The sequence below is a fragment of the Salvelinus fontinalis genome, chromosome 1 (assembly GCF_029448725.1).
Source record: "Salvelinus fontinalis isolate EN_2023a chromosome 1, ASM2944872v1, whole genome shotgun sequence".
NCBI lineage: Eukaryota > Metazoa > Chordata > Actinopteri > Salmoniformes > Salmonidae > Salvelinus > Salvelinus fontinalis.
In genome coordinates, this window is record NC_074665.1 from 100,150,714 (window position 1) to 100,176,919 (window position 26,206).

Below are 26,206 nucleotides of genomic sequence, written 5' to 3' on the forward strand. Positions count from 1 at the left end.
CCACCCCAGCATTACGTGGTTTAACTATGTGGGTAGTGATGCACCCCAGCATTATGTAGTTTAACTATGTGGGTAGTGAACCACCCCAGCATTATGTGGTTTAACTATGTGGGTAAATTACTAACTGCTCTGTTGTCAGTTGTTACGTATCTCTGCTGCTATGGCAGTCGGCTACATAAAATATTATATTAAATAATCACATGTATTTTAGGTAGAAAGTACACATTTCCTGATTCAAAACCGATAGTACTTTTGACAAAATTAGCTAATGTGGCCGTACACTTTCAATAAAACGATGAATTTGTCCACAGTTTGCGTATTTGTGCATTCATTGTCAACGGAGCAGAGCCAGCAACGTCACTAGTCACGTGACCTGCAGGTGTTTCAGTTCTCCACTAGAGGGAGTGAGGGGGAAAGGGCAAACTCCACTGAACTAGTTTCAATATATGGAATCACTTGGGAGTCCAAGACTAACACATTAATGAAACCTCAATTGTTTCTCTTGTCTTCCTCTGCAGGAATTTGTTCCCAGCTAACCTTGTGGCTGCAGCATTCCGTTCTGTAAGTATCTCTCTCTCTTCACCCCTCGTCATCTTTCTCTCCTCTCTCTCTCTACCTATCAGTCTCTCTCTTCACCCCTCGTCACCTTTCTCTCCTCTCTCTCTACCTATCAGTCTCTCTCTTCACCCCTCGTCATTTTTCTCTCCTCTCTCTCTCTACCTATCAGTCTCTCTCTTCACCCCTCGTCATCTTTCTCTCCTCTCTCTCTCTACCTATCAGTCTCTCTCTTCACCCCTCGTCGTCTTTCTCTCCTCTCTCTCTCTACCTATCAGTCTCTCTCTTCACCCCTCGTCATCTTTCTCTCCTCTCTCTCTCTACCTATCAGTCTCTCTCTTCACCCCTCGTCGTCTTTCTCTCCTCTCTCGCTCTACTTATCAGTCTCTCTTCACCCCTCGTCGTCTTTCTCTCCTCTCTCTCTACCTATCAGTCTCTCTCTTCACCCCTCGTCATCTTTCTCTCCTCTCTCTCTCTACCTATCAGTCTCTCTCTTCACTCCTCGTCACCTTTCTCTCCTATCTCTCTCTCTACCTATCAGTCTCTCTCGCCTCTCTTCATCTCTTTCTCTAACTTTCTTTCTCTCTTCATCTCTCTCTGTCTCTCTCCAGCTCTCCATCTCTCTCTGTCTCTCTCTCTCACACACACACATACTGTCCTATGCTCACCTCTTCATATATATATATGTATACCGTAAATCCTTTCCTTAGCGTTAAAAGTCTATATAAGGTCATTAATGAAGAGACTCAGAATAAAGAGAGTTCTGCTCTCCCTCTCGTCTTCCTTTCACCAACCGTTTCCATAGTGAGGTGATTCCATTCCAAACAGCCTAGCAACCTGTCTCGCCTCGTTGCTCTTTAATGTGCCCAGTGGCTGCCCGGTACCATTTCCTGGAACTGTGTGAGTGTCTGTCTATTAAGGCTAAAAGAGGGTCAGGAGGGTTCAATGTTTGGGGAGGAACACACACACACACAAATGTGTCCTTTTATGCATGTTCTCATGGGGACATTTAGGGATTTCAGGTCCCCACGAGGATAGAGCGGGGCGGCAGCGTAGCCTAGTGGTTAGAGCGTTGGACTAGTAACTGGAAGGTTGCAAGTTCAAATCCCCGAGCTGACAAGGTACAAATCTGTCGTTCTGCCCCTGAACAGGCAGTTAACCCACTGTTCCTAGGCCGTCATTGAAAATAAGAATTTGTTCTTAACTGACTTGCCTAGTTAAAAAAATATAAAAAAAATAGAGAAGAACAAGACCTTTTATGCATGTTCTCATGGGGACATTTAGGGATTTCAGGTCCCCACGAGGATAGAGAAGAACAAGACCACACACACACGCACACACGCGCACACGCACACACACACAGAGCTGAATAATAATCATCAGTAGGTCAGGAATGAGAAATGACATCCATGTAATGCCTTTTCATTCATATTACTGATACCAAACATTAACAAAACACGAAGAACAATATCATTTAGTTTTAATAAACCTGTTTTCATCTACTGTAGTATTACATCATGGTAAAACCTGTTGTCATCTACTGTAGTACTATATCATGGTAAAACCTGCTGTCATCTACATCATGGTAAAACCTGTTGTCATCTACTGTAGTATTACATCATGGTAAAACCTGTTGTCATCTACTGTAGTATTACATCATGGTAAAACCTGTTGTCATCTACTGTAGTATTACATCATGGTAAAACCTGTTGTCATCTACTGTAGTACTACATCATGGTAAAACCTGTTGTCATCTACTGTAGTATTACATCATGGTAAAACCTGTTGTCATCTACTGTAGTATTACATCATGGTAAAACCTGTTGTCATCTACTGTAGTACTACATCATGGTAAAACCTGTTGTCATCTACTGTAGTATTACATCATGGTAAAACCTGTTGCTGTAGTATTACATCATGGTAAAACCTGTTGTCATCTACATCATGGTAAAACCTGTTGTCATCTACTGTAGTATTACATCATGGTAAAACCTGTTGTCATCTACTGTAGTATTACATCATGGTAAAACCTGTTGTCATCTACTGTAGTACTACATCATGGTAAAACCTGTTGTCATCTACATCATGGTAAAACCTGTTGTCATCTACTGTAGTATTACATCATGGTAAAACCTGTTGTCATCTACTGTAGTACTACATCATGGTAAAACCTGTTGTCATCTACATCATGGTAAAACCTGTTGTCATCTACTGTAGTATTACATCATGGTAAAACCTGTTGTCATCTACTGTAGTATTACATCATGGTAAAACCTGTTGTTATCTACTGTAGTATTACATCATGGTAAAACCTGTTGTCATCATCTACTGTAGTATTACATCATGGTAAAACCTGTTGTCATCTACTGTAGTATTACATCATGGTAAAACCTGTTGTCATCTACTGTAGTACTACATCATGGTAAAACCTGTTGTCATCTACTGTAGTATTACATCATGGTAAAACCTGTTGTCATCTACTGTAGTACTACATCATGGTAAAACCTGTTGTCATCTACTGTAGTATTACATCATGGTAAAACCTGTTGTCATCTACTGTAGTATTACATCATGGTAAAACCTGTTGTCATCTACTGTAGTACTACATCATGGTAAAACCTGTTGTCATCTACTGTAGTATTACATCATGGTAAAACCTGTTGCTGTAGTATTACATCATGGTAAAACCTGTTGTCATCTACATCATGGTAAAACCTGTTGTCATCTACTGTAGTATTACATCATGGTAAAACCTGTTGTCATCTACTGTAGTATTACATCATGGTAAAACCTGTTGTCATCTACTGTAGTACTACATCATGGTAAAACCTGTTGCTGTAGTACTACATCATGGTAAAACCTGTTGTCATCTACATCATGGTAAAACCTGTTGTCATCTACTGTAGTATTACATCATGGTAAAACCTGTTGTCATCTACTGTAGTATTACATCATGGTAAAACCTGTTGTCATCTACTGTAGTATTACATCATGGTAAAACCTGTTGTCATCTACTGTAGTACTACATCATGGTAAAACCTGTTGTCATCTACTGTAGTATTACATCATGGTAAAACCTGTTGCTGTAGTATTACATCATGGTAAAACCTGTTGTCATCTACATCATGGTAAAACCTGTTGTCATCTACTGTAGTATTACATCATGGTAAAACCTGTTGTCATCTACTGTAGTATTACATCATGGTAAAACCTGTTGTCATCTACTGTAGTACTACATCATGGTAAAACCTGTTGTCATCTACTGTAGTACTATATCATGGTAACCTGTTGTCATCTACTGTAGTATTACATCATGGTAAAACCTGTTGTCATCTACTGTAGTACTACATCATGGTAAAACCTGTTGTCATCTACTGTAGTATTACATCATGGTAAAACCTGTTGTCATCTACTGTAGTATTACATCATGGTAAAACCAACTCCCCTCTCTTTTGGTGTGGGATAGACATAATTAAATTAAGTCTGGAGGCCCCCACTTCCTCAAACTATGTCAGCTAACATAGGACAAACTGCCGGAGTGACAGGCTGAGGAGGCAGACTGACTACCCAGAGAAGGAGCCCCCAAAGTAGGGTACAGGCATCATGCAGATGGGATGTGGTAGAGTAAAGGGGGGGGGGGGGGGGCAGAGAGATGGAGGGGGGGGCGGAGGGAGAGGGAATCAAGTCTTCAACCATGCTGAACACATATTACATATATAGGCACTGCCCACTGAGAATGGCCCCGTTTGGCCGTGACGGACTGAAATTTTAGAGAGAGAGAAGCACTGATGGACTGAAACATATTTGAGAGAAAGAGAGAGAGAGGGAGAGACCGAGAGAGAGAGAAATAGAGAGACAGGTACTGATGGACTGAAACATACATGTTTTAGAGAGAGAGAGAGAGAGACCAGACCACATTTATACCTCCACACTCATCTACTCATGTTTTAGAGACTTCAAGAAAGCATTTGATTAAATTTGGCAAAATGAATTTTTGATAAATAAATAGAAGCTGGTGATCTTATTAAATCAATGTACACTAAAACAAATGTCGTTAAAATTGGCAACTAACATGGCTGCTCAATTAGTCCAACACTATTTAACATCTACATTAATGAATTGGAATCTGCAGCACTTTGTTTCACCCTACACAACAATGAAATCAAGTGTCTGCTGTATGCAGATGACCTAGTGCTGCTGTCTCCCACTAAGGAGGCTGCTGTATGCAGATGACCTAGTGCTGCTGTCTCCCACTAAGGAGGCTGCTGTACGCAGATGACCTGGTGCTGCTGTCTCCCACTAAGGAGGGTCTGCTGTATGCAGATGACCTAGTGCTGCTGTCTCCCACTAAGGAGGGTCTGCTGTATGCAGATGACCTGGTGCTGTTGTCTCCCACTAAGGAGGGTCTGCTGTATGCAGATGACCTAGTGCTGCTGTCTCCCACTAAGGAGGGTCTGCTGTATGCAGATGACCTAGTGCTGCTGTCTCCCACTAAGGAGGGTCTGCTGTATGCAGATGACCTGGTGCTGCTGTCTCCCACTAAGGAGGGTCTGCTGTATGCAGATGACCTAGTGCTGCTGTCTCCCACTAAGGAGGGTCTGCTGTATGCAGATGACCTGGTGCTGTTGTCTCCCACTAAGGAGGCTGCTGTATGCAGATGACCTGGTGCTGCTGTCTCCCACTAAGGAGGGTCTGCTGTATGCAGATGACCTAGTGCTGCTGTCTCCCACTAAGGAGGCTGCTGTACGCAGATGACCTGGTGCTGCTGTCTCCCACTAAGGAGGGTCTGCTGTATGCAGATGACCTGGTGCTGCTGTCTCCCACTAAGGAGGGTCTGCTGTAGACAGATGACCTGGTGCTGCTGTCTCCCACTAAGGAGGGTCTGCTGTATGCAGATGACCTGGTGCTGCTGTCTCCCACTAAGGAGGGTCTGCTGTATGCAGATGACCTGGTGCTGCTGTCTCCCACTAAGGAGGGTCTGCTGTAGACAGATGACCTGGTGCTGCTGTCTCCCACTAAGGAGGGTCTGCTGTAGACAGATGACCTGGTGCTGCTGTCTCCCACTAAGGAGGGTCTGCTGTAGGCAGATGACCTGGTGCCGCTGTCTCCCACTAAGGAGGGTCTGCTGTAGACAGATGACCTGGTGCTGCTGTCTCCCACTAAGGAGGGTCTGCTGTAGACAGATGACCTGGTGCTGCTGTCTCCCACTAAGGAGGGTCTGCTGTAGGCAGATGACCTGGTGCCGCTGTCTCCCACTAAGGAGGGTCTGCTGTAGGCAGATGACCTGGTGCTGCTGTCTCCCACTAAGGAGGGTCTGCTGTAGACAGATGACCTGGTGCCGCTGTCTCCCACTAAGGAGGCTGCTGTACGCAGATGACCTGGTGCCACTGTCTCCCACTAAGGAGGGTCTGCTGTATGCAGATGACCTGGTGCTGCTGTCTCCCACTAAGGAGGGTCTGCTGTAGACAGATGACCTGGTGCTGCTGTCTCCCACTAAGGAGGGTCTGCTGTATGCAGATGACCTGGTGCTGCCGTCTCCCACTAAGATCATTTTCACAGGTTCTGTCAGACCTGGGCTCTGACCGTTAACCACAGGTTCTGCCAGACCTGGGCTCCGACCGTTAACCACAGGTTCTGTCAGACCTGGGCTCTGACCGTTAACCACAGGTTCTGTCAGACCTGGGCTCTGACCGTTAACCACAGGTTCTGTCAGACCTGGGCTCTGACCGTTAACCACAGGTTCTGTCAGACCTGGGCTCTGACAGTTAACCACAGGTTCTGTCAGACCTGGACTCTGACCGTTAACCACAGGTTCTGTCAGACCTGGGCTCTGACCGTTAACCACAGGTTCTGTCAGACCTGGGCTCTGACCGTTAACCACAGGTTCTGCCAGACCTGGGCTCTGACCGTTAACCACAGGTTCTGTCAGACCTGGGCTCTGACAGTTAACCACAGGTTCTGTCAGACCTGGGCTCTGACCGTTAACCACAGGTTCTGTCAGACCTGGGCTCTGACCGTTAACCACAGGTTCTGCCAGACCTGGGCTCTGACCGTTAACCACAGGTTCTGTCAGACCTGGGCTCTGACCGTTAATCACAGGTTCTGCCAGACCTGGGCTCTGACCGTTAACCACAGGTTCTGTCAGACCTGGACTCTGACCGTTAACCACAGGTTCTGTCAGACCTGGGCTCTGACCGTTAATCACAGGTTCTGCCAGACCTGGGCTCTGACCGTTAACCACAGGTTCTGCCAGACCTGGGCTCTGACCGTTAATCACAGGTTCTGCCAGACCTGGGCTCTGACCGTTAACCACAGGTTCTGCCAGACCTGGGCTCTGACCGTTAACCACAGGTTCTGTCAGACCTGGGCTCTGACCGATAATCACAGGTTCTGCCAGACCTGGGCTCTGACCGTTAACCACAGGTTCTGTCAGACCTGGGCTCTGACCGTTAACCACAGGTTCTGCCAGACCTGGGCTCTGACCGTTAACCACAGGTTCTGCCAGACCTGGGCTCTGACCGTTAATCACAGGTTCTGCCAGACCTGGGCTCTGACCGTTAACCACAGGTTCTACCAGACCTGGGCTCTGACCGTTAACCACAGGTTCTGTCAGACCTGGGCTCTGACCGTTAATCACAGGTTCTGCCAGACCTGGGCTCTGACCGTTAACCACAGGTTCTGTCAGACCTGGGCTCTGACCGTTAACCACAGGTTCTGCCAGACCTGGGCTCTGACCGTTAACCACAGGTTCTGTCAGACCTGGGCTCTGACCGTTAACCACAGGTTCTGTCAGACCTGGGCTCTGACCGTTAACCACAGGTTCTGTCACACCTGGGCTCTGACCGTTAACCACAGGTTCTGTCACACCTGGGCTCTGACCGTTAACCTAAAGAAAACAAATATAATGATTTTCCAAGAGAGGTAAGGAAATCAGGATCATAAATATAAATTCTATTTGGACACAGTTCTGTTAGAAAAGACCAAAAACTACACGACCAAAAGTATGTGGACACTTGCTCATCAAACATCTCATTCCAAAATCATAGGCATTAATATGGAGTTGGTCCCCCCTTTGCTGCTATAACAGCCTCCACTCTTCTGGGAAGGCTTTCCACTAGATTGTTGTGGTGACTTTCTTCCATTCAGCCACAAGAGCATTAGTGAGCTCTGGCTGCCAGGTCCTCTCCACCACAGCTCTAAAGCTGCTTTGTGTCTCTGCTGGTCTCTGGCTGCCAGGTCCTCTCCACCACAGCTCTAAAGCTGCTTTGTGTCTCTGCTGGTCTCTGGCTGCCAGGTCCTCTCCATCACAGCTCTAAAGCTGCTTAGTGTCTCTGCTGGTCTCTGGCTGCCAGGTCCTCTCCACCACAGCTCTAAAGCTGCTTTGTGTCTGCTGGTCTCTGGCTGCCAGGTCCTCTCCACCACAGCTCTAAAGCTGCTTTGTGTCTCTGCTGGTCTCTGGCTGCCAGGTCCTCTCCACCACAGCTCTAAAGCTGCTTTGTGTCTCTGCTGGTCTCTGGCTGCCAGGTCCTCTCCATCACAGCTCTAAAGCTGCTTTGTGTCTCTGCTGGTCTCTGGCTGCCAGGTCCTCTCCATCACAGCTCTAAAGCTGCTTTGTGTCTCTGCTGGTCTCTGGTCCCATAAAGAACAGTCAGTTCTTACTAAAATGACTTTTATCTTCTTCTTGTTTTCTTCTTTTTTATCAGAAACTAAAGACACATCTCTGAAACAGGCATTCATCAGTACAGGAACTAAAGACACATCTCTGAAACAGGCATTCATCAGTACAGGAACTAAAGACACATCTCTGAAACAGGCATTCATCAGTACAGGAACTAAAGACACATCTCTGAAACAGGCATTCATCAGTACAGGAACTAAAGACATCTCTGAAACAGGCATTCATCAGTACAGGAACTAAAGACATCTCTGAAACAGGCATTCATCAGTACAGGAACTAAAGACACATCTCTGAAACAGGCATTCATCAGTACAGGAACTAAAGACACATCTCTGAAACAGGCATTCATCAGTACAGGAACTAAAGACACATCTCTGAAACAGGCATTCATCAGTACAGGAACTAAAGACACATCTCTGAAACAGGCATTCATCAGTACAGGAACTAAAGACACATCTCTGAAACAGGCATTCATCAGTACAGGAACTAAAGACATCTCTGAAACAGGCATTCATCAGTACAGGAACTAAAGACATCTCTGAAACAGGCATTCATCAGTACAGGAACTAAAGACACATCTCTGAAACAGGCATTCATCAGTACAGGAACTAAAGACACATCTCTGAAACAGGCATTCATCAGTACAGGAACTAAAGACACATCTCTGAAACAGGCATTCATCAGTACAGGAACTAAAGACATCTCTGAAACAGGCATTCATCAGTACAGGAACTAAAGACATCTCTGAAACAGGCATTCATCAGTACAGGAACTAAAGACACATCTCTGAAACAGGCATTCATCAGTACAGGAACTAAAGACACATCTCTGAAACAGGCATTCATCAGTACAGGAACTAAAGACACATCTCTGAAACAGGCATTCATCAGCACAGGAACTAAAGACATCTCTGAAACAGGCATTCATCAGTACAGGAACTAAAGACATCTCTGAAACAGGGTCTCGTCTGCTTAGTGTTTGCATGTACCGATGCCAACCTGTTATTTATTGAAGGGTATAAAACATAGAATGTAGAGTTCAGAAGGATCACAGTCATAGAGCTAGAATGTAAAAATGACTCATGGTTTTAGCTTTCATTCCCACCCGATCTGAAGAATATTGTAGCAAACCTTGCACAGGTGTAAACGCTTAATACATCTGACAATAAATACTTGATCCTAAGTACTTTAATATAACTAGTTACTTGTTTATGAATGGCTTTGTTAACATACATGTACCTCAGAGTAATTGTTGTTTATTTGTTGTTTATATGATTGATGTTTTCTCTGTCTCTTCCTCCGTGTCACAGTATGCCACTGATTACAAGATGGTCGCTGTGGGAAACGACACCAATGGAACCATCCTCTACCAGAAGGTACTTATTATGACATCCCTCATATTTGTTGGTTTGTTTGTTTGATTGTTTGTTAGGGTCTCATTTAGCCTGTCATGGGCTATTCGTCCAAGAAAGACCAAAATACCAAATGAATGACAACTTTTAAGGAAGTGGAATTACAACCACAGTACAGTACGAACAAAGACACATTGGAAACACACACTATAATAGAACAGGTGTCTGTGTTGGAGATGGTCGAGGGGGCTGGTCCACGGACAGGAGGGGGCTGGTCCACGGACAGGAGGGGGCTGGTCCACGGACAGGAGGGGGCTGGTCCACGGACAGGAGGGGGCTGGTCCACGGACGGGAGGGGGCTGGTCCACGGACGGGAGGGGGCTGGTCCACGGACAGGAGGGGGCTGGTCCACGGACAGGAGGGGGCTGGTCCACGGACAGGAGGGGGCTGGTCCACGGACAGGAGGGGGCTGGTCCACGGACAGGAGGGGGCTGGTCCACGGACAGGAGGGGGCTGGTCCACGGACAGGAGGGGGCTGGTCCACAGACAGGAGGAGGGGGCTGGTCCACAGACAGGAGGAGGGGGCTGGTCCACAGACAGGAGGAGGGGGCTGGTCCACAGACAGGAGGAGGGGGCTGGTCCACAGACAGGAGGAGGGGGCTGGTCCACAGACAGGAGGAGGGGGCTGGTCCACGGACAGGAGGGGGCTGGTCCACGGACAGGAGGGGGCTGGTCCACGGACAGGAGGGGGCTGGTCCACGGACGGGAGGGGGCTGGTCCACGGACGGGAGGGGGCTGGTCCACGGACAGGAGGGGGCTGGTCCACGGACAGGAGGGGGCTGGTCCACGGACAGGAGGGGGCTGGTCCACGGACAGGAGGGGGCTGGTCCACGGACAGGAGGGGGCTGGTCCACGGACAGGAGGGGGCTGGTCCACGGACAGGAGGGGGCTGGTCCACAGACAGGAGGAGGGGGCTGGTCCACAGACAGGAGGAGGGGGCTGGTCCACAGACAGGAGGAGGGGGCTGGTCCACAGACAGGAGGAGGGGGCTGGTCCACAGACAGGAGGAGGGGGCTGGTCCACAGACAGGAGGAGGGGGCTGGTCCACGGACAGGAGGGGGCTGGTCCACGGACAGGAGGGGGCTGGTCCACGGACAGGAGGGGGCTGGTCCACGGACAGGAGGGGGCTGGTCCACGGACAGGAGGGGGCTGGTCCACGGACAGGAGGGGGCTGGTCCACGGACAGGAGGGGTCCGGTCCACGGACAGGAGGGGTCCGGTCCACGGACAGGAGGAGGGGGCTGGTCCACAGACAGGAGGAGGGGGCTGGTTCACAGACAGGAGGGGGCTGGTCCACAGACAGGAGGGGGCTGGTCCACAGACAGGAGGGGGATGGTCCACGGACAGGAGGAGGGGGCTGGTCCACAGACAGGAGGAGGGGGCTGGTCCACAGACAGGAGGAGGGGGCTGGTCCACAGACAGGGCAAATAACAAAACAGACAGGAAGAAAGTGGAAATGGAGTGAAGATCCTAGTCAGCATATTCTGCGTCTGGTATTGAGGGTACGTCCCAAACAGCCCTGGGTCTGGTATTGAGGGTACGTCCCAAACAGCCCATGGTCTGGTATTGAGGGTACGTCCCAAACAGCCCTGGGTCTGGTATTGGGGGTACGTCCCAAACAGCCCTGAGTCTGGTATTGAGGGTACGTCCCAAACAGCCCTGGGTCTGGTATTGAGGGTACGTCCCAAACAGCCCTGGGTCTGGTATTGAGGGTACGTCCCAAACAGCCCTTGGCCTGGTATTGGGGGTACGTCCCAAACAGCCCTGGGTCTGGTATTGAGGGTACGTCCCAAACAGCCCTGGGTCTGGTATTGAGGGTACGTCCCAAACAGCCCTTGGCCTGGTATTGAGGGTATGTCCCAAACAGCCCTGGGTCTGGTATTGAGGGTACGTCCCAAACAGCCCTGGGCCTGGTATTGAGGGTATGTCCCAAACAGCCCTGGGTCTGGTATTGAGGGTACGTCCCAAACAGCCCTTGGTCTGGTATTGGGGGTACGTCCCAAACAGCTCTGGGTCTGGTATTGAGGGTACGTCCCAAACAGCCCTGGGTCTGGTATTGAGGGTACGTCCCAAACAGCCCTGGGTCTGGTATTGAGGGGTACGTCCCAAACAGCTCTGGGTCTGCCATTGAGGGTACGTCCCAAACAGCCCTGGGTCTGGTATTGAGGGTACGTCCCAAACAGCTCTGGGTCTGGTATTGAGGGGTACGTCCCAAACAGCCCTGGGTCTAGTATTGAGGGTACGTCCCAAACAGCTCTGGGTCTGGTATTGAGGGGTACGTCCCAAACAGCCCTGGGTCTGGTATTGAGGGTACGTCCCAAACAGCCCTGGGTCTGGTATTGAGGGTACGTCCCAAACAGCCCTGGGTCTGGTATTGAGGGTATGTCCCAAACAGCCTTGGGTCTGGTATTGAGGGTATGTCCCAAACAGCCCTGGGTCTGGTATTGAGGGTACGTCCCAAACAGCTATGAGAGACCAGTGGGAGGACAGCAAACACAGAAGAGGACAACGTACTGTACAACGTACTGTACACACTCACACTGTTCTATGATTCACTGTCCAATGTGGAAGACACTTGTCACGATACGCTACGCAAGTGACCCTCCGTTTCCATAGCAACACACATAGCAACTTCACTGGAGCCTGGTAACAAACAGAAAGGACTCAATACAAGTTTAACGGTTCTTTCTTTAAAAAGTGATCAGTGATGAACTGTTCAGTGATCAGTATTCATCCACATCCTTAATCCTGATCAGACCAAGCTACTCTGTTGTGATGTCAATGTCAGTCACTGTCCTGTGTTTGTTCAGTTATGTCATGTGTCATATTCAGCCCTTATATAGCCAGGCAGACTGGTCTGGCACGGTCCGAGGATGGATTCCTGGCAAGGATATATTCCTGGAGCGCCCTTTGTCCAGATACACTCAGACGTAGTGGCTGGTTGGCATTGCTGAGTGTGTGTTTGTCTGTGTGTATGTGTGCATGTGTACAGAGCTGGGGTGAGAAGGTCAATCATCACTACAGGAAAACGTGGTGACAGAATCTTTTCTCTGTTTTTATTTCTGTGTGAATTTCAGAAGACCTTTAAAAAAAGTGAACAAATTCTGTATCACCAAGATACTCATGTCATGGTCCAGTCAGCACAGATGATATGAGCTCCCACCTGTCTGAGGAAGATTCAGTAGTCTACCATTTTAAAAGCCTACAGATGTAAAAAGAACAGAAAGGCCTGCACACCCTGTTCCTACAGATGTATAAAGAACAGAAAGGCCTGCACACCCTGTTCCTGCAGATGTATAAAGAACAGAAAGGCCTGTTCACCCTGTTCCTGCAGATGTATAAAGAACAGAAAGGCCTGCACACCCTGTTCCTGCAGATGTATAAAGAACAGAAAGGCCTGCACACCCTGTTCCTACAGATGTATAAATAACAGAAAGGCCTGCACACCCTGTTCCTACAGATGTATAAAGAACAGAAAGGCCTGCACACCCTGTTCCTACAGATGTATAAAGAACAGAAAGGCCTGTACACCCTGTTCCTGCAGATGTATAAAGAACAGAAAGGCCTGTACACCCTGTTCCTACAGATGTATAAAGAACAGAAAGGCCTGCACACCCTGTTCCTGCAGATGTATAAAGAACAGAAAGGCCTGCACACCCTGTTCCTGCAGATGCTCCCAACCATCACCTCTGTTGACAACGTTTTGATCCCAAGGAGGTTCATGAGGTGAAAACATGTAGGCACTTCACAGGGGAGGATGTCCCAAAGAAACTAAATGCCAACAAACCACACAGATCACCAGCATGCAAGGGTTAATGTGCGCAGCTCCACTGCACTGTAGTCGGCTTGGAACGTGACCATTTTCCTGATTTGTTGACCTGACCTCCCAGCGAGGCTGGAAGGAAGCCCAGCCATGTCATCACTCAGCTGGGTAGTTTGGCCCAGCTGTCACAGGGCCCGCGGAGGAAGAGAAGACTGGGAGAGGTGACAAGGATCGGAGGGGACAGAGCCAGTCCCTTTCTGAATCGCCCTCTTGTACCCAGCTGTCAGACTGACAAGGGAATGCATCCCAAATGCCATTCTATTACCTATATAGTGCCCTACTTTTAACCAGGGCCCTATGGCGCTTTATAAGGATTATGGTACCATTTGGGACGCTCCCATAGAAATGCTTGGCTCATTAATTGACAGCGAATTACCAGTCTATGAGGGGTACTGATGAACAGACATGGCAGACCCTCCTCGGACCAGTGCTAATAGTGGTGGGTCCCCCCTAAAGGGGTCAATGGGAGCATTGCTCTTTTCTCTGGGCTGAATATCATTTGAGGAGGCTATTTAAATGGTAGCCTACTGAATCAAATAAACTGAAAGGCTATGTTCTGATGTTCTGTGTTCTGATGTTTTATGTTCTGATGTTTTATGCTCTGATGTTCTGATGTTCTGTGTTCTGATGTTTTATGCTCTGATGTTCTGATGTTCTGTGTTCTTTGTTATGATGTTCTGTGTTCTTATGTTTTAATGTTCTATTTTATGGATGTCATAAGGTGAATGCACCAATTTGTAAGTCGCTCTGGATAAGAGCGTCTGCTAAATGACTTAAATGTAAATGTAAATGTTATGTGTTCTGATGTTTTATGTTCTAATGTTTTATTTTATGTGTTCTGATATTCTGTGTTTTGATGTTCTGTGTTCTGATGATTTATGGTCTAATGTTCTATTTTATGTGTTTTGATATTCTGTGTTATGATGTTCTGTGTTTTGATTATATATATATTTTAAATAACAACCATACATAAACAAAAGTGTGTTATGTGTTCTATGTAGGTTCCTGTGGGCACAGAACCAGATGGTATGAACATCTTGGGCCTGGTTCTCTTTGCCATGGTGTTTGGGGTGGCACTGAGGAAGCTGGGAGAGGAGGGGGAGGAGCTCATACGCTTCTTCAATGCTTTCAATGAAGCCACCATGGTGCTGGTGTCCTGGATCATGTGGTGAGTGACCTTAAACAACCCAGATCATGTGATTAGCCTCTCCTGGTTCCCAAGACTATTCCCAAGGGAAAACAAGAGGAGCTTCTGATGGCTCACTAGATAAAGTCCGTACTGTTTATTCCTTAAGAAGTGCAGGAGGTGTTGTAGGCTGCTGACGCTATGCATTTGACTCTGAAATGAGAAGCTACTTTTTGACTGGGAAGGTGCCTACTTATGTTGAATCAAATTTAACATTTAATTACATTTCTGATAAATATTTTAGCTTTTCCTTTCAAATAAATCTGCAGCAAAAATAAATATTCTGTTAATCATCACCTCACCAAATGGTATACATTCTATATTTCTCCTACCTCAGGTACGTCCCGTTCGGAATCATGTTCCTGGTGGGTAGTAAGATAGTGGAGATGGAGGATGTGGTTCTGTTGGTGACCAGTCTGGGGAAATACATATTCGCCTCCGTCCTGGGTCATATCATCCACGGGGGGGTCGTCCTGCCTCTCATCTACTTTGGGTTCACACGCAAGAACCCCTTCAGCTTCCTGTCCGGCCTCATCACGCCCTTCACCACCGCCTTTGCCACCTGCTCCAGGTAGGCCTCTGTTACTGTATCCCTCCACCAGTCCAGGTACTACCCCTCCACCAGTCCAGGTACTATCCCTCCACCAGTCCAGGTACTATCCCTCCACCAGTCCAGGTACTATCCCCCTGCCTGTCCAGGTACTATCCCCCTGCATGTCCAGGTACTATCCCTCTGCCTGTCCAGGTACTATCCCCCTGCATGTCCAGGTACTATCCCTCTGCCTGTCCAGGTACTATCCCTCTGCCTGTCCAGGTACTATCCCTCTGCCTGTCCAGGTACTAACCCTCTGCCTGTCCAGGTACTATCCCTCTACCAGTCCAGGTACTATCCCTCCGCCTGTCCAGGTACTATCCCTCTGCCTGTCCAGGTACTATCCCTCCACCAGTCCAGGTACTATCCCCCTGCCTGTCCAGGTACTATCCCTCTGCCTGTCCAGGTACTATCCCTCTGCCTGTCCAGGTACTATCCCTCCACCAGTCCAGGTACTATCCCTCCACCAGTCCAGGTACTATCCCTCCACCAGTCCAGGTACTATCCCCCTGCCTGTCCAGGTACTATCCCTCCACCAGTCCAGGTACTATCCCTCCACCAGTCCAGGTACTATCCCTCCACCAGTCCAGGTACTATCCCCCTGCCTGTCCAGGTACTATCCCTCCACCAGTCCAGGTACTATCCCCCTGCCTGTCCAGGTACTATCCCTCCACCAGTCCAGGTACTATCCCTCCACCAGTCCAGGTACTATCCCTCCACCAGTCCAGGTACTATCCCCCTGCCTGTCCAGGTACTATCCCCCTGCCTGTCCAGGTACTATCCCTCCACCAGTCCAGGTACTATCCCTCTACCAGTCCAGGTACTATCCCCCTGCCTGTCCAGGTACTATCCCTCCACCAGTCCAGGTACTATCCCTCTGCCTGTCCAGGTACTATCCCCCTGCATGTCCAGGTACTATCCCTCTGCCTGTCCAGGTACTATCCCTCTGCCTGTCCAGGTACTATCCCTCTGCCTGTCCAGGTACTATCCCTCTGCCTGTCCTGGTACTATCCCTCTGCCTGTCCAGGTACTATCCCTCTGCCTGTCCAGGCACTATCCCTCTGCCTGTCCAGGCACTATCCCTCTGCCTGTCCAGGTACTATCCCTCTGCCTGTCCAGGCACTATCCCTCTGCCTGTCCATGTACTATCCCCCTGCCTGTCCAGGTACTATCCCTCCGCCAGTCCAGGTAATATCCCTCCACCAGTCCAGGTACTATCCCCCTGCCTGTCCAGGTACTATCCCTCCACCTGTCCAGGTACTATCCCTCCACCAGTCCAGGTACTATCCCTCCACCAGTCCAGGTACTATCCCCCTGCCTGTCCAGGTACTATCCCTCCACCTGTCCAGGTACTATCCCTCCACCAGTCCAGGTACTATCCAGTCCAGGTACTACCCCTCCACCAGTCCAGGTACTATCCCTCTGTCTGTCCAGGTACTATCCCCCTGCCTGTCCAGGTACTATCCCTCCACCTGTCCAGGTACTATCCCTCCACCAGTCCAGGTACTATCCCTCCACCAGTCCAGGTACTATCCCTCCACCAGTCCAGGTACTATCCCTCCACCTGTCCAGGTACTATCCCTCCACCAGTCCAGGTACTATCCCTCCACCAGTCCAGGTACTATCCCTCCACCAGTCCAGGTACTATCCCTCCACCAGTCCAGGTACTATCCCTCCACCAGTCCAGGTACTATCCCTCCACCAGTCCAGGTACTATCCCTCCACCAGTCCAGGTACTATCCCTCCACCAGTCCAGGTACTATCCCTCCACCAGTCCAGGTACTATCCCTCCACCAGTCCAGGTACTATCCCCCTGCCTGTCCAGGTACTATCCCTCTGCCTGTCCAGGTACTATCCCTCCACCAGTCCAGGTACTATCCCCCTGCCTGTCCAGGTACTATCCCCCTGCCTGTCCAGGTACTATCCCTCTGCCTGTCCAGGTACTATCCCCCTGCCTGTCCAGGTACTATCCCTCCACCAGTCCAGGTACTATCCCTCTGTCTGTCCAGGTACTATCGCTCTGCCTGTCCAGGTACTATCCCTCCACCTGTCCAGGTACTATCCCTCCACCAGTCCAGGCAGTACTATCCCCCTGCCTGTCCAGGTACTATCCCTCCACCTGTCCAGGTACTATCCCCCTGCCTGTCCAGGTACTATCCCCCTGCCTGTCCAGGTACTATCCCTCTGCCTGTCCAGGTACTATCCCTCCACCAGTCCAGGTACTATCCCCCTGCCTGTCCAGGTACTATCCCTCCACCAGTCCAGGTACTATCCCCCTGCCTGTCCAGGTACTATCCCTCCACCAGTCCAGGTACTATCCCTCCACCAGTCAAGGTACTATCCCCCTGCCTGTCCAGGTACTATCCCCCTGCCTGTCCAGGTACTATCCCTCCACCAGTCCAGGTACTATCCCTCTACCAGTCCAGGTACTATCCCCCTGCCTGTCCAGGTACTATCCCTCTGCCTGTCCAGGTACTATCCCTCTGCCTGTCCAGGCACTATCCCTCTGCCTGTCCAGGCACTATCCCTCTGCCTGTCCAGGTACTATCCCTCTGCCTGTCCAGGCACTATCCCTCTGCCTGTCCATGTACTATCCCCCTGCCTGTCCAGGTACTATCCCTCCGCCAGTCCAGGTAATATCCCTCCACCAGTCCAGGTACTATCCCTCTGCCTGTCCAGGTACTATCCCTCCACCTGTCCAGGTACTATCCCTCCACCAGTCCAGGTACTATCCCTCCACCAGTCCAGGTACTATCCCCCTGCCTGTCCAGGTACTATCCCTCCACCTGTCCAGGTACTATCCCTCCACCAGTCCAGGTACTATCCAGTCCAGGTACTACCCCTCCACCAGTCCAGGTACTATCCCTCTGCCTGTCCAGGTACTATCCCCCTGCCTGTCCAGGTACTATCCCTCCACCTGTCCAGGTACTATCCCTCCACCTGTCCAGGTACTATCCCTCCACCTGTCCAGGTACTATCCCTCCACCAGTCCAGGTACTATCCCTCCACCAGTCCAGGTACTATCCCTCCACCTGTCCAGGTACTATCCCTCCACCAGTCCAGGTACTATCCCTCCACCAGTCCAGGTACTATCCCTCCACCAGTCCAGGTACTATCCCTCCACCAGTCCAGGTACTATCCCTCCACCAGTCCAGGTACTATCCCTCCACCAGTCCAGGTACTATCCCTCCACCAGTCCAGGTACTATCCCCCCGCCTGTCCAGGTACTATCCCTCTGCCTGTCCAGGTACTATCCCTCCACCAGTCCAGGTACTATCCCCCTGTCTGTCCAGGTACTATCCCCCTGCCTGTCCAGGTACTATCCCTCTGCCTGTCCAGGTACTATCCCCCTGCCTGTCCAGGTACTATCCCTCCACCAGTCCAGGTACTATCCCTCTGTCTGTCCAGGTACTATCGCTCTGCCTGTCCAGGTACTATCCCTCCACCTGTCCAGGTACTATCCCTCCACCAGTCCAGATACTATCCCTCCACCAGTCCAGGTACTATCCCCCTGCCTGTCCAGGTACTATCCCTCCACCTGTCCAGGTACTATCCCCCTGCCTGTCCAGGTATTATCCCCCTGCCTGTCCAGGTACTATCCCTCTGCCTGTCCAGGTACTATCCCTCTGCCTGTCCAGGTACTATCCCTCCACCAGTCCAGGTACTATCCCTCCACCAGTCCAGATACTATCCCTCCACCAGTCCAGGTACTATCCCCCTGCCTGTCCAGGTACTATCCCTCCACCAGTCCAGGTACTATCCCTCTACCAGTCCAGGTACTATCCCCCTGCCTGTCCAGGTACTATCCCTCTGCCTGTCCAGGTACTATCCCTCTGCCTGTCCAGGTACTATCCCTCTGCCTGTCCAGGCACTATCCCTCTGCCTGTCCCGGCACTATCCCTCTGCCTGTCCAGGTACTATCCCTCTGCCTGTCCAGGCACTATCCCTCTGCCTGTCCATGTACTATCCCCCTGCCTGTCCAGGTACTATCCCTCCGCCAGTCCAGGTAATATCCCTCCACCAGTCCAGGTACTATCCCCCTGCCTGTCCAGGTACTATCCCTCCACCTGTCCAGGTACTATCCCTCCACCAGTCCAGGTACTATCCCTCCACCAGTCCAGGTACTATCCCCCTGCCTGTCCAGGTACTATCCCTCCACCTGTCCAGGTACTATCCCTCCACCAGTCCAGGTACTATCCAGTCCAGGTACTACCCCTCCACCAGTCCAGGTACTATCCCTCTGCCTGTCCAGGTACTATCCCCCTGCCTGTCCAGGTACTATCCCTCCACCTGTCCAGGTACTATCCCTCCACCTGTCCAGGTACTATCCCTCCACCTGTCCAGGTACTATCCCTCCACCAGTCCAGGTACTATCCCTCCACCAGTCCAGGTACTATCCCTCCACCTGTCCAGGTACTATCCCTCCACCAGTCCAGGTACTATCCCTCCACCAGTCCAGGTACTATCCCTCCACCAGTCCAGGTACTATCCCTCCACCAGTCCAGGTACTATCCCTCCACCAGTCCAGGTACTATCCCTCCACCAGTCCAGGTACTATCCCTCCACCAGTCCAGGTACTATCCCTCCACCAGTCCAGGTACTATCCCTCCACCAGTCCAGGTACTATCCCCCTGCCTGTCCAGGTACTATCCCTCTGCCTGTCCAGGTACTATCCCTCCACCAGTCCAGGTACTATCCCCCTGTCTGTCCAGGTACTATCCCCCTGCCTGTCCAGGTACTATCCCTCTGCCTGTCCAGGTACTATCCCCCTGCCTGTCCAGGTACTATCCCTCCACCAGTCCAGGTACTATCCCTCTGTCTGTCCAGGTACTATCGCTCTGCCTGTCCAGGTACTATCCCTCCACCTGTCCAGGTACTATCCCTCCACCAGTCCAGATACTATCCCTCCACCAGTCCAGGTACTATCCCCCTGCCTGTCCAGGTACTATCCCTCCACCTGTCCAGGTACTATCCCCCTGCCTGTCCAGGTACTATCCCCCTGCCTGTCCAGGTACTATCCCTCTGCCTGTCCAGGTACTATCCCTCTGCCTGTCCAGGTACTATCCCTCCACCAGTCCAGGTACTATCCCTCCACCAGTCCAGATACTATCCCTCCACCAGTCCAGGTACTATCCCCCTGCCTGTCCAGGTACTATCCCTCCACCTGTCCAGGTACTATCCCTCCACCAGTCCAGATACTATCCCTCCACCAGTCCAGGTACTATCCCTCCACCAGTCCAGGTACTATCCCTCTGCCTGTCCACGTACTATCCCTCCGCCTGTCCAGGTACTATCCCTCCACCTGTCCAGGTACTATCCCCCTGACTGTCCAGGTACTATCCCCCTGCCTGTCCAGGTACTATCCCTCCACCAGTCCAGGTACTATCCCCCTGCCAGTCCAGGTACTATCCCTCCACCAGTCCAGGTACTATCCTTCCGCCTGTCCAGGTACTATCCCTCTGCCTGTCCACGTACTATCCCTCTGCCTGTCCAGGTACTATCCCCCTGCCTGTCCAGGTACTATCCCTCTGCCTGTCCAGGTACTATCCCTCCACCAGTCCAGGTACTATCCCTCTGCCTGTCCAGGTACTATCCCTCTGCCTGTCCAGGTACTATCCCTCTGCCTGTCCAGGTACTATCCCTCTGCCTGTCCAGGTACTATCCCTCTGCCTGTCCACGTACTATCCCTCTGCCTGTCCATGTACTATCGCTCTGCCTGTCCAGGTACTATCCCTCTGCCTGTCCAGGTACTATCGCTCTGCCTGTCCAGGTACTATCCCTCTGCCTGTCCAGGTACTATCGCTCTGCCTGTCCAGGTACTATCCCTCTGTCTGTCCATGTACTATCGCTCTGCCTGTCCAGGTACTATCCCTCTGTCTGTCCATGTACTATCCCTCTGCCTGTCCAGGTACTATCCCTCTGCCTGTCCAGGTACTATCACTCTGCCTGTCCAGGTACTATCCCTCTGCCTGTCCACGTACTATCCCTCTGCCTGTCCAGGTACTATCCCTCTGCCTGTCCAGGTACTATCGCTCTGCCTGTCCAGGTACTATCGCTCTGCCTGTCCATGTACTATCCCTCTGCCTGTCCATGTACTATCCCTCTGCCTGTCCATGTACTATCCCTCTGCCTGTCCATGTACTATCCCTCTGCCTGTCCATGTACTATCCCTCTGCCTGTCCAGGTACTATCCCTCTGCCTGTCCAGGTACTATCCCTCTGCCTGTCCAGGTACTATCCCTCTGCCTGTCCATGTACTATCCCTCTGCCTGTCCATGTACTATCCCTCTGCCTGTCCAGGTACTATCGCTCTGCCTGTCCAGGTACTATCGCTCTGCCTGTCCATGTACTATCGCTCTGCCTGTCCAGGTACTATCCTCCTGCCTGTCCAGGTACTATCCTCCTGCCTGTCCAGGTACTATCCCCCTGCCTGTCCAGGAACTATCCCCCTGCCTGTCCAGGTACTATCCCCTGCCTGTCCAGGTACTATCCCCCTGCCTGTCCAGGTACTATCCCTCCACCAGTCCAGGTAGTATCCCTCCACCAGCCCAGGTACTATCCCTCCACCTGTCCAGGTACTATCCCTCCACCTGTCCAGGTACTATCCCTCCACCAGTCCAGGTACTATCCCTCCACCAGTCCAGGTACTATCCCTCCACCAGTCCAGGTACTATCCCTCTGCCTGTCCACATACTATCCCTCTGCCTGTCCAGGTACTATCCCTCCACCTGTCCAGGTACTATCCCTCCACCTGTCCAGGTTCTATCCACCTGCCTGTCCATGTACTATCCCTCCGCCTGTCCATGTACTATCCCTCTGCCTGTCCAGGTACTATCGCTCTGCCTGTCCAGGTACTATCGCTCTGCCTGTCCAGGTACTATCCCTCTGCCTGTCCATGTACTATCCCTCTGCCTGTCCATGTACTATCGCTCTGCCAGTCCAGGTACTATCCCTCTGCCTGTCCAGGTACTATCCCCCTGCCTGTCCAGGTACTATCCCTCTGCCTGTCCAGGTACTAGGTATTCCTCTGCCTGTCCAGGTACTAGGTATTCCTCTGCCTGTCCAGGTACTAGGTATTCCTCTGCCTGTCCAGGTACTAGGTATCCCTCTGCCTGTCCAGGTACTATTGCTCTGCCTGTCCAGGTACTAGGTATTCCTCTGCCTACCTGTCTAGGGAAGACATGACAACATAATAATCTAGAGGAGAAAGAAACACACACCAATTTAGGTAAGGTGCTGGCTAGCGGAGTAGAACACTTGAAAAATGAAAGGAGAGGCGTACACTCTAAGAGCTCAGATGCAATAATTGAATAACCTAATAACCAACGTTTCGTCACTAGTTTATATAGTGCCAAAGGACACACAAAGGTGCCTGTAATCATGGCCGGGTGTGGCCTGATATCATTGGTTAATTCTCAGATATAAAAATAACATATCAAAAACATGAATGATTGTATCTATGATCGTACACTATGTGGCTACATAAGTCTACAAACATTTACAATAGCAAAATCACAATAATCACAAGAATGGCTTCATATCAAAATCTACGTTGAGACCGAAGGGAGCAAGAGTCTTTAAATTAAAGATCCAGGCAGCCTCTCATTTTAACAATAAATTGTCGAGGTCACCCCCTCTCCTAGGGAGGGTGACATGTTCGATGTCGATATAACGTAGTGACGAAATCGAGTAGTTTTCTTCCAAAAAGTGGGCCGCGACTGGGTACGTTGAGTTTTGTCACTTAATGGTGCTACGACGCTCCGAGATTCATACTTTTAATTCGTGCTTTGTTTTACCCACATAATTTTTACCACAAGGACAAGTTATAAGATAAATACTGCCTTAGTGGAGCACGTGATAACACCTTTGATTGGGATCTGTTTCCCTGTTTGGGGGAGTTTGAAGGATCTACATTTGTAAGTGCCATTACATCGATAACAGCCATTACACTTGTAGTTTCTATCCAGTAGGGGTGCAAATAGACGTTGTGAAGGGATATCTTGGGGTGGTAAATCAGAGTTTACCAATTGATCTCTGAGATTTCTGCCCAGCGAGAATACGATCAAGGGAAGGTCCAAAAACACATTACTGTTACTATCATCGGAGCTTAGAATGTGCCAATATTTGTGAACGATTCCCTTAATTTGTTCAGAGCACCTTGAATAGCGGGTAGTTAGAACGCCAGAATACGTCTTTTGTGAGACTGTCCTTGAAAAAGGTCATGTCTCGGTTTGCTTTGAATTTTCTCAATGCCAATATTAATCTGACCATTTCTGTACCCCCTCTCCTTGAATTGTATTTGCGTCTCAGCCATATTTCTGTGGAAATGTAAGGGTCCTGTGTGTAGCTGGTGTAGAGAGTCAGGCGCAGGACAGTAAATATGAGTAATCAACGTACTTTTACTCAAAATGACAAATGTAGAAAGTAACATCACGAGCCCACCATGACGGACCGAAAACACAATAAACAATCACTCACAAATACAACATGGGGAACAGAGGGTTAAATAATAAACAAGTCATTGATTGAGTGAAGCCAGGTGTGATAAGACAAAGACAGAACAAATGGAAAATGAAAAGTGGATCGGCGGTGGCTAGAAAGCCGGTGACGTCGACCGCCGAATGCCGCCCGAACAAGAAGAGGGACCGACTTTGGCGGAAGTCGTGACACGAAATCTGATTATTTTTTGCAAATTCTTTTGATTCGACAGAATTGGCTGTAGGGCAAACTCTTTTTCAAGGGAAGTGGGTGACAACTGTCAGCCCTCAACAAGCTGTTACGATCAGTAGGTTTCCTGTAAAGATCTGTGTATAGAACATTATCCTCACACAGGATCAGAAGATCAAGGAAACTGATTTGACGTGTATCAGATTGCATAGTAAATCTCAGGTGCTCAGAACAAGAGTTAAGAAAAGTATGGAATGCCTGGAGCTGTTTTGCATCACCCCTCTATAGAACAAAAATATAATCAATATACCATTTCCAAATAATGATGTTAGGCAATAATTGTTTTTTGAGAGGATCGAAAATGGACTGTTTCTCCATGTAACCCACATAGAAATTAGCATAGTTAGGAGCCATGGGGAATCCCATAGCAGTACCCTTCGTCTGAATAAAGAAATCATTTAGAAACATGAAGTAGTTGTGTGTGAGTACTATTTCAACCAATGTTATAATGCATGCACTGGAAGGTAGTTCATTAGGGTCACGTTGAGGAAGAAAATGTTCCATAGCTTCAATACCGCCCTCGTGGGGAATATTAATGTATAACGACTCAACATCAAAAGTAACTAACAATGTATTCTCAGGGAGAGGATCAAGAGATTCAATAATAGAGATCATACTGCTGGTGTCCTTTACAAAGGAGGGGAGCTGTTCTGAGATCATACTGCTGGTGTCTTTTACAAAGGAGGGGATCTGTTCTGAGATCATACTGCTGGTGTCCTTTACAAAGGAGGGGAGCTGTTCTGAGACCATACTGCTGGTGTCTTTTACAAAGGAGGGGATCTGTTCTGAGATCATACTGCTGGTGTCCTTTACAATGGGGAGCTGTTCTGAGACCATACTGCTGGTGTCCTTTACAAAGGAGGGGAGCTGTTCTGAGATCATACTGCTGGTGTCCTTTACAAAGGAGAGCTGTTCTGAGATCATACTGCTGGTGTCCTTTACAAAGGAGGGGAGCTGTTCTGAGATCATACTGCTGGTGTCTTTTACAAAGGAGGGGATCTGTTCTGAGATCATACTGCTGGTGTCCTTTAAAAAGGGGAGCTGTTCTGAGATCATACTGCTGGTGTCCTTTACAAAGGAGGGGAGCTGTTCTGAGATCATACTGCTGGTGTCTTTTACAAAGGAGGGGAGCTGTTCTGAGATCATACTGCTGGTGTCCTTTAAAAAGGGGAGCTGTTCTGAGATCATACTGCTGGTGTCTTTTACAAAGGAGGGGAGCTGTTCTGAGATCATACTGCTGGTGTCCTTTAAAAAGGGGAGCTGTTCTGAGATCATACTGCTGGTGTCCTTTACAAAGGAGGGGAGCTGTTCTGAGATCATACTGCTGGTGTCCTTTACAAAGGAGGGGAGCTGTTCTGAGATCATACTGCTGGTGTCCTTTAAAAAGGGGAGCTGTTCTGAGATCATATTGCTGGTGTCCTTTACAAAGGAGGGGAGCTGTTCTGAGATCATACTGCTGGTGTCCTTTACAAAGGAGGGGAGCTGTTCTGAGACCATACTGCTGGTGTCTTTTACAAAGGAGGGGAGCTGTTCTGAGACCATACTGCTGGTGTCTTTTACAAAGGAGGGGAGCTGTTCTGAGACCATACTGCTGGTGTCCTTTACAAAGGAGGGGAGCTGTTCTGAGATCATACTGCTGGTGTCCTTTACAAAGGAGGGGAGCTGTTCTGAGATCATACTGCTGGTGTCCTTTACAAAGGAGGGGAGCTGTTCTGAGACCATACTGCTGGTGTCTTTTACAAAGGTGGGGAGCTGTTCTGAGACCATACTGCTGGTGTCTTTTACAAAGGAGGGGAGCTGTTCTGAGACCATACTGCTGGTGTCCTTTACAAAGGAGGGGAGCTGTTCTGAGATCATACTGCTGGTGTCCTTTACAAAGGAGGGGAGCTGTTCTGAGATCATACTGCTGGTGTCTTTTACAAAGGAGGGGAGCTGTTCTGAGATCATACTGCTGGTGTCCTTTACAATGGGGAGCTGTTCTGAGACCATACTGCTGGTGTCTTTTACAAAGGGGAGCTGTTCTGAGATCATACTGCTGGTGTCCTTTAAAAAGGGGAGCTGTTCTGAGATCATATTGCTGGTGTCCTTTACGAAGGAGGGGAGCTGTTCTGAGACCATACTGCTGGTGTCCTTTACAAAGGAGGGGATCTGTTCTGAGATCATATTGCTGGTGTCCTTTACAAAGGAGGGGAGCTGTTCTGAGATCATACTGCTGGTGTCCTTTACAAAGGAGGGG

General features: G+C 49.6%; 2 protein-coding genes across 3 annotated transcripts in view; both read left to right on the plus strand.

The window, feature by feature from the left end:
- The first annotated feature begins 454 nt into the window (after positions 1-454).
- Positions 455-26,206, plus strand: part of LOC129865322 (neutral amino acid transporter A-like) — a 39,814-nt gene continuing 14,062 nt past the window's right edge. The window contains exons 1-4 of one of the 2 annotated variants that reach the window (XM_055938010.1): positions 455-561; positions 9,543-9,608; positions 14,468-14,634; positions 14,990-15,223. In XM_055938010.1, coding sequence (XP_055793985.1) covers positions 9,561-9,608; positions 14,468-14,634; positions 14,990-15,223 — 449 coding nt within the window. In that variant the 5' untranslated portion in view covers positions 455-561; positions 9,543-9,560. Of the gene's footprint in view, positions 562-1,436; positions 1,456-9,542; positions 9,609-14,467; positions 14,635-14,989; positions 15,224-26,206 lie in introns of those variants that run through there. The other variant, XM_055938018.1, reaches the window with a different exon arrangement.
- Positions 16,335-20,910, plus strand: LOC129865335 (uncharacterized). The gene is made up of 4 exons (XM_055938027.1): positions 16,335-16,432; positions 17,855-17,877; positions 19,228-19,841; positions 20,118-20,910. The coding sequence occupies exons 1-4, from the start codon at positions 16,385-16,387 to the stop codon at positions 20,567-20,569; spliced, it is 1,137 nt and encodes a 378-aa protein (XP_055794002.1). The 5' UTR covers positions 16,335-16,384; the 3' UTR covers positions 20,570-20,910.